A 9342-nucleotide genomic window follows, 5' to 3' on the forward strand; every position below is an offset into this window, starting at 1 on the left:
ATTGTGGCCACTTGATCATGAATGTAGGCTGTTTTCAACCAAAAAGCAACACAAACAGCGGAAAAGCCATTTTCCTCCAGATCGAATTACAAGGCAGAGAACGGGCTGTTTGTTTTGCGATCACGTGACCCACTGCTCCTCTCCTTCTCTGGGAGCCAAACGGTGACCCATAGGCGAGCGAACAGCGCCATCTGGTGGGAAACCACTGAAAACACAATTCTCGTCATTCTCGTCATTGGCACTGTGAGCCATTTGCAGAATTCAAATGTATCAATGTTCATAAACACATAACACAGATGCTAAAAGGCTGGACTATAACCAGTTCTCTCTCTCTATCAGTGGTGTAAAGTAACTAAGTACATTTACTCAAGTACTGTACTTAAGTACTTTTACTTTACTGGAGTATTTCCAATTGTCTATACTCCACTACATCTCGGAGGCAAATATTGTACTTTTACTCCACTGCAATTATTTGAAAACTTTAGTTACTAGTTACTTTGCAGATATAAATGATTATTTAATAAAACATACATGAACCACTTTAGCCCTATTTTATACCGAGGCTATTTGAAAATAGCAGATCTACAAGCTCACAACGCGTCGCATCGCGACGCGTTGTGAGCTTGTAGATCGGCTATTTTCAAACATTTTAGTACTTTTACTTTTGGTACTTTAAGTACATTTTGATACCGATACTTTTGTACTTTTACTCAAGTAGATTTTGAATTCCGGACTTTTACTTGTAACAGAGTACAGTATGTCTACATAGCAGTATTGATATTTTTACTTAAGTAAAACATTTCAGTACTTTTTCCACCACTTTTTTGCTCTCTCTCTGTCTCTCTCTCTCTCTCTCTCTCTCTCTCTCTCTCTCTCTCTCTCTCTCTCTCTCTCTCTCTCTCTCTCTCTCTCTCTCTCTCTCTCTCTCAGTCCTGGGGAACTTCTCGTCTGAGGAGCAGAGAAAGACGGTGACTCAGGGCCGGGCGGCCGTCATCAGCCCTCCCCCGCTCGCCTCCTTCCCCCGACCGCTGGTCACATGGTACAGAGACGGACACAAGATCATCCCCAGCAACCGAGTGTGAGTTCAATGTTTTTGGTTGTTTTGGGTGCTATGGTTGGTTATGATTTTATTAGTTATTGCGAACGCAGCCTTCGGCGCGCCTCCTTCGGCGCGCCTCCTTCGGCGCGCCTCCTTCCTCTGCGTGTTGAGCTTACTATGAAACCGTGCTCGGATTGTGTGTCTGTGTGCACTGCCTGTGTGCAGCCGCGCCCCCATGTGACTCACGCTCTCATTGGCTGCTGACAGATCTCAGTGTGGCTGAAATCCGCCTGCCCCTGGGTGACTAATTACACTCCTCTGAGAGAAATATAGCAGCTACAGTCAAAAAGAACACATCTAAAAGCATCTACACAAGTTCATCTATTGGGATATCTAAGAATTCCATGTCATTTGTGCATATTTCAGGCCGGATGGCAAGTTGAAAACGGCTTAGTTTGAGGACAGTTTTAGATTTCTTCTTGCTATGTTATTTTCGAGCTGCGTTCGCTTCCAGCGTTCGCGCGTCTTACTTGTGTGTACTGCCCTGCAGTTATTGCTTACTGTTGCTGGTGATTACGCTCTCTTTCAGTTTCAACTGCAATTACGATACTTTGCCAGTTTATTTTATCTGTAGTCTCATTGTCATTCTGTTCCAGAGTAAACTAATTAGCCACTGTGGTTTACACGCACACACACGCACGCACGCACGCACGCACGCACGCACGCACGCACGCACGCACGCACGCACGCACGCACGCACGCACACACACACACACACACACACACACACACACACACACACACACACACACACACACACACACATCCTTCTATTATAAAAACCCTTACAGTACCTACCATTTATTCTAAATATTTTGGCTTTGAAGAAATGTCCCTTCTTTTTTGTATAGATAATAGTTCAATAGGTTATTATCAAAAAGCCATTATCCAAAGGGAGAAGAAATTGCTTTTTCGATGATTCAAATCTGCTTCACCTCTGTAATCTACAAAGTGAATAAGCAGCAAACTGACTGGAGCAGAAGCTAGGGGTACATCAGGGTACGTTTTGCTTGTTGTATGTGACAAGGGATTAGTTTGACATTATTGTCCAGCTCAGTGGTGGAAAAAGTACTCAAATGTTTTATTACCGCCACAATACCGCCATGTAGAAATACTCTGTTAAAAGTAAAAGTAAGGTATTCAAAATGTACTTAAAGTCCCATTTCACAAGTTCAAAATGTATACACATTTTTTGAAAATTGCTGATCTACGCGCTCACAATGTGTCGCATTGTGAGCTTGTAGATCTGCTATTTTCAAATGGCAGAAATGTATATAGGGCCGAAGTGGTTATGCTCTATGTTTTGTAATAATCAAAATCTACAAAGTAACTAGTAACTAAAGTTTTTAAATAATTGTTGTGGAGTAAAAGTGCAATATTTGCCTCTGAGATGTAGTGGAGTAGAAGTAAAAGTACTGACAATTGGAAATACTTCAGTAAAGTAAAAAAAAACTCAAATGTTTACTTAAGTAGTAAGTACAGTACTTTGGTAAATGTACTTAAATGTTGCTTTACACCATTGTAAGTAGCATATACTGTGCAACCTGACTGGAGCATATATGGACACTATAGGGCATTGGTTCTCAAAGTGGGGTCCGGGGACACCCAGGGGTACTTGAGGGAGTTCCAGGGGGTCCCCAGCTAAATGATGGATTTATCAACCAAATTGACCCTTATGGGTCTGTAACTCAGAGAGTGTACAAATGGAACCAAATGGACCCTAACGGGTCCATTTGGTTCCATTTGTACACTCTCAGAGTTAAATTAACATTGATTTACAATATAAATTGGGGTCCCAGAGATAGAAATGCCAGTAAATGGGGGTCCGTAGCCTAAAAGCATGTCAAACTTGGGGTCCTTGAAATTAAAATGGTGGAAAATCACTGCTAGAGCCGTAAAAATCTTCTCTTATGGGGGTCCCTGGCTTATCTTTTCAAATGGGGGTCCGCGGGCTAATAAGTGTCAATTTGGGGGTCCTTGACATGAAAAAGTTTGAGAACCACTGCTATAGGGGTAAATCAGGGTACATTTAGCTTGTTGTATTCAACAAGGGATTAGTTTGACATTATTGTCCTGTTACAGTAAGTCTGATAGCATGTGCATATTTTCCTCTGCGCTGCTACAGCTCCTCTCTGTCAGCGTTCGTTTGAAACATCCAGTTCCAAATATTAATAATACAACCGTTGTGACAGCTCAGGGAAAGGGGCAGGCTGTAGTACAAACACGCCGTTAATACTTTACATTGCATAGATTGTTAAACTATTGATCGGGGGCGAAGTTAAAAAACGCACGTATCGATTTTTGTCTCAGAATGAATGTTGGAATTTTGCTCAGTGCTGTACATTTTTATTACTGTTATTTCACGGAATGCCACCGCCGTCTCTTCCATTATGCTCACCAACAGCTCTCTGTGTCTGATAATTGTTCCTTAAGCCATTCAGACCTGGAACGCATGTGTGTCACTTTAGATTTCTTTGGCTATTCAAAAATAGCAGATATACAAGCTCATAGCGCGGCACCGAGTGCCGCGCTATGAGCTTGTATATCTGCTATTTTTGAAAAAAACTTTAAAAAACTATTAGGATTTAGAAAACATTTTTAAGAATGGCCTCAGGTCTTAAAGGGTTAAGCCATTCAGACCGGGAACGCATCTGTGTGTCATTTATAGATTTTGATCTATAACCATTATTTTATACTTTTGGCTATTCAAAAACAGCAGATCTACAAGCTCACAGCGTGGCACAGAGTGAGCTTGTAGATCTGCTTTTTTTTTTAAAAACGTAAACATTTTATGCAAATCTATGAATACATCTATTTTTTTAAACAACATATTTTTTAATTCAAATATTTGCTTCTGGGGGTGGTCCCTGGAAAAACATATTTTGATGGGTTGGCGGCCAAAAACATTGATTTTTTTCATTGATTCAAATTTTTCATGTCAAGGACCATCCAAAATAACATGTATTTGGCCACGGACTCCCCTACCCCCCCATCTCAAAATATCTGCTTCCAGGGACCACCCAGAAGCAAAGATTTGAGTTACAAATGTTCGCTTTAAAAATATATGTAATTCAAAAGATTTGCACATATTTTCACAATTTTTCTAAAATAGCAGATCTACCAGCTCATAGCGCGGCATTCGGTGCCGCACTATGAGCTTGTATATCTGCTATTTTTGAATAGCCATAGAAATCTAAAAATGAAAAAAAATGTTCCCAGTCTAAATGGGTTAAGAATGAAACTGTAAGGGCCTTGTCACTGCACCACACAAATGACTGGGAGGAAATGGCACATTTTTCACACCTTTTAATGGTGGCTCTGCTACAATGGCTGCCTCAGAGAGAGTCAGAGAGAAGAAGGTCACTGTATGTGTGTGAGCTGTTTTGTCATATTGAGCTCAACTTTCTAGCTTGAAAGAAGTTGGGGGGAAAAAAAAGCTTTGGCTTAATGACGCCGGACCACAATTATCCAAGTACATTACTGCACCTGCACGTCAATATAGCATGAGTCAGCGATTCATCCTTCTGCATTATGAGACTATAACTCCTCATGTCTCGCTGCTATGGGAGAGAGATCCTTCACTCCTCTTTGACGATGATATTTCCTGACAATATCCCATCGTTAACGTTGAGGCCTGTGAATGGCTGCAGTATTCTCATAACATCAAACCAAAGGAACATAACAGTACCGGCTATGGATCAGTGCTTCTCAACCTTTTCAGGCCGTGACCCCCCCAAATTAATCATATTTGAACCGGGGACCCCCCATCCTGACAAGCACTTGGAATGTAAGAGTTGAGGCATTTTCATTTAGTTTGACTACAGATAAACGTAGTGAAAATAGCAGTTCTACAAGTTGCGAGGCGTTGTAGAAGCTTGTAGATCTGCCATTTTGAAGATGTTTCCTTTTGTCTTATATTATTTGTCAATGCTTAATTAATTAAGCCAGTTTTTATAGTATAGTTTGTTGATTGCTTTTGTTGCAGTAATGCTCTTTATCTTTGCTTTTTTCAAATGTATTTTTAAGTATTAACCCATTAAGACCTGGAACGCATCTGTGTCACTTTAGATTTCTTTGGCTATTCAAAAATGGCAGATATACAAGCTCATAGCGCGGCACCGAGTGCCGCGCTATGAGCTTGTAGATCTGCTATTTTTGAAAAATCTTGATTTTTTTTTTTTGTGATTTTTTTCCCCAAAAACTGTTAGGATTTAGAAAACAAGAGTCCTTACATTGTCACTTTACTGTCATCTGGGGACACCTCCCAAAATCATGTGGCGATCCCTATGGGGGTACCGACCCACAGATTGAGGACCACTGCTACAGTCGACCTGGGTCTGGTTCACTGAACACATCAACATAGGGCTTCTTCCCTCTTCATTAGCACTGTCGGAAAAGTCTCGTTATGACACAGTAATGATCTGAAGGGAACAGCATTGTGGGGTTTGAGAACAAAGGGAGTCTACCGGTGGTGCAGGCCTCAGCCTACAACGGCCAGTCCGGTGCGTCACAGACTCACAGGGGCAGGGAAACGCTGGAGTAGCACGGACAGTTTAAACCAGGGGTCTTCAACAGGGGGTCCGGGACCCCTAGGGGGTCGGTCCTCAGAGTTGCTACAGGGGGTCCGCCAAATCTCTGTGTGATAGGATCATTGTTTTTTTTTACATTAACCACTTGAACCCTAGCACCCTTATTCTAAGGACAACTAGAACTAGAACTAGAAAACGAAAATAGCAGATCTGCTATTTTCGGCAAAGAGGGGAAAAAAGAGCAGACCAAGTACAGAGTGAAAGTCTACTAAGTATTGACGGTTTAAGTTGTTAAATGTCTGAAAATACACATTAATGTGAATCCAACATCTATGAAAAGCTTTAATCTGCAACACAATTGTATGTGATATATAGTGGGGGGTCCCTGCTTCATCTCTTTCTCAGTTAGGGGGTCCTTGGGCTGAAAAGGTTGAAGACCCCCCTGTTTTAAACCTTTTATTATTGAGGTGCAAATAGAAAAAGCGACTGACGTTTCGGTCTTTCGACCTTCCTCAGAGTCACGAGGAAGGTCTAAGGCAGTGGTTCTCAAACATTTTCATGTCAAGGACCCCCAAATTGACACTTATTAGCCCACGGACCCCATTTCAAAAGATATGCCAGGGACCCCCATAAGAGAAGATTTTTTACGGCTCTAGCAGTGATTCTCAACCATTTTAATTTCAAGGACCCCCACTTTGACATGCATTAGGGCTACAGACCCCCATGTAATGGCATTTATACCTCTGGGACCCCAATTTATATTGTAAAAATAAAGGTTAATTTAACTCTCAGAGTTACACACCCATAAGGGTCAAATTGGTTCCTAACTATCATTTAGCTGGGGACCCCCTGGAACTCCCTCAAGGACCCCTGGGGGTCCCCGGACCCCACTTTGAGAACTAATGGTCTAAGGAAGGTGGAAAGACCGAAAGGTCAGTCGCTTTTTGTACTTTTAGTTGCACCTAAAATAATAAAAAGGCTTAAAACTGTCCGTGCTGCTCCAGCGTTTCTCTCTACGTCATTGCGGGGTTGTTTGATAGTTGGGTACAGTTGAAAGTACAAAAAGGTCCTTAAAAAAGTCCTCATGCAAAAGTACTTCTTCAGACTAATTTACACCTCTTTTTAACAGCTCCCTCCATCTCGTCTTATTGTGTTCCTCTTTTCGCACCTCCTCCGGTGTCTGCCATTTCCCTTTATTACTCGTTCCAATTTATTTGTTTTCATCACATTTTGTTCTCTCTGTTTCTGGAGGAGTTGCAAAGTAAAACAAAGTAAACACGACCGCAGCCCTTAAAAGAGTCGTAACTGAAGGAAAGTAAGCCTAACCGAAGGAGGATAATCCTAACTGTAACTGTATTTTGTAGAATTGTAACTGAAGGGATACAGGTAGCGAGAGGATGAGCCAATCCCAACCAATGCAGTGTTCTTGCTATTTTCCCCTCTGTGTGAGTAAAAGCACAAAAGTATTGGCATCAAAATATACTTAAAGTACCAAAAGTAAAAGTACTAAAATGTTTGAAAATAGCAGATCTACAAGCTCACAAGCTTGTAGATCTGCTATTTTTCAAACATTTTTTCGGAGATGTAGTGGAGTAGAAGTAAAAGTACAGTACTTACTTTACACCATTGTTACACGCGCGCGCACACACACACACACACACACACACACACACACACACACACACACACACACACACACACACACACACACACACACACACACACACACACACACACACACACACACACACACACACACACACACACACACACACACACACAAAACACTACATCTCAAGACAAGAGCGTTTCACTTCACTTCACCTCACAATCACATCTCTCTCTCTCTCTCTCTCTCTCTCTCTCTCTCTCTCTCTCTCTCTCTCTCTCAAACCTTCCTGTCTCTCTATCAACCTCTACTTTGCAGCTGTGCAGCGTCTGTCTGTCTCTCTGTCTGTCCTCATGTCTGTCTCTGCCTGGTGTCCACCTACGTATCTGTCAGATAAATAGGATCAAGACAAACGATGATCAATCTGTTGAATATATGCTATTGGCCAATTGATTAATGGAAATACATTAACATTCTTTTTGCTGTTCAGCATTTATTGGCAAAGTTAACAGATACAATTGACGTGATTTAATCGCACAAGATAAACACTCTGGGTGTGTTGATGAAACGTGCATTGGAGCTGCACTGTCACGTGCATCGAATTATATGTCTATATGACGCGTAGCCTGCGAGTTAGTTCAGGCAGTATACACGTACAGGTTACACGTAGGTTACATGTATGCTCATTAATATGTGGCTGTATACAGCGCCATGCAAGACCCACACGTCATTCACTGACGTGGCAATCAGCTGTCCAATCGGGCGGGTTATTTAACCCGTTGAGACCTGAAGCCGATTCTACATGTCTCCTAAATGTCAACAGTTTTCTGAAAAAACATATGTTTCTATATCAGTGGTGCTCAATCTTTTTCATGTCAAGGACCCCCAAAATTATATGTATTTGGCCGCGGACCCCCATGAAAATATTTTGTTCCAGGGACCCCCAGAAGCAACGATTTGAGTTAAAAATGTTCGCTTTAAAAATATATATATATTCAAAGATTTGCACACATTTTCACGATTTTTCAAAAATAGCAGATCTACAAGCTCATAGCGCGGCACTCGGTGCCGCGCTATGAGCTTGTAGATCTGCTATTTTTGAATAGCCCAAAATAATGCTTTTTAGCTCAAATTTAAAAATGACACAGCTCTAGGTCTTAAAGGGTTAAGCTCACCTAAAAGTTTGCGTTCCTTCCGCTTGTGTGTTATGGTTGTTGTCATGCAGCGTTTATATATATATTTGGTCAATATATATTCGGTCTATAATATTGGTTCAATCTATTCGTGAGTTATCTGACTGAACTACAGTATGGTGTTTTGTTTTTTTTTCTTCTTTTTTTTACAGCTGTATAGTTTGTATTTATAACAGTGTGTCCAATCAGCACAGTGCATTATTATTAGTGTGGCTCTGCAGGAGTCTTAGCAGTCTATAAGAGGGTCCATCTGTGAGTCCCGGAGCTGGTGGCCAACTGGCCGACTCCTTGGCTTGCCCTGATAGGTCAGCTGTCCTATATGGCTTAGTATGACCTCACTTTTTTTTTATCAATCTCCTCACACAGGGCAAAATAAAAGCAGGGTATGTGATAAAATACAATAGTATGCTTGTTTTCCATTGTTGTATTGTCTTTCATTATTGTCTCCACCATGCCGCCCCAAAAAATATAAATGGCCCCAAACTCTCCACCATGCCTTCGGCCTGGCGGAGAGTATGTTTTCGTTTGATTTCCTTTGGTTCCACCGAGCTAACATTGGTCAAGCTTCATGTGACACCTGACAATATGTTGAAAGGGTGTGCTTTGATTGGCTAGCGAGACGCATGACGAAATAGAGCCTTATAAATAGGTGAGTCACTTCGAAACATTGCGGTGCATGTTTCGAAGTGACATCAGTGCCATCAGCCAAGCTAACATTTAGTCAGGAGATATTAGCAGAAAAAGTTCCAATCTTGGAATAAATTCCTTACCAAAAATCCTCACCAATGTGGGTCTGCTGGCGGAGACTTTTGCTCCGAGGAGCACATTTTCTAGTTATTTTCAGTTATTTTATGAATATTGTTTTCCGCACACATCTCGACACAACCATCAGCCAAGTATAGGAAAAAAAAG

The 9342-nt window shown here is 41.5% G+C and overlaps 1 protein-coding gene across 2 annotated transcripts in view; it reads left to right on the forward strand.

The window, feature by feature from the left end:
* Positions 1–9342, forward strand: part of sdk1b (sidekick cell adhesion molecule 1b) — a 446717-nt gene that overhangs the window by 164689 nt on the left and 272686 nt on the right. For both annotated transcript variants that reach the window (XM_084044504.1, XM_084044505.1), the window contains exon 4: positions 931–1078. In XM_084044504.1, coding sequence (XP_083900630.1) covers positions 931–1078 — 148 coding nt within the window. The remainder of the gene's footprint in view (positions 1–930; positions 1079–9342) is intronic.

The sequence above is a fragment of the Gymnoscopelus microlampas genome, assembly GCF_963454915.1.
Source record: "Gymnoscopelus microlampas genome assembly, chromosome: 2".
NCBI classification, from domain to species: Eukaryota; Metazoa; Chordata; class Actinopteri; order Myctophiformes; family Myctophidae; genus Gymnoscopelus; species Gymnoscopelus microlampas.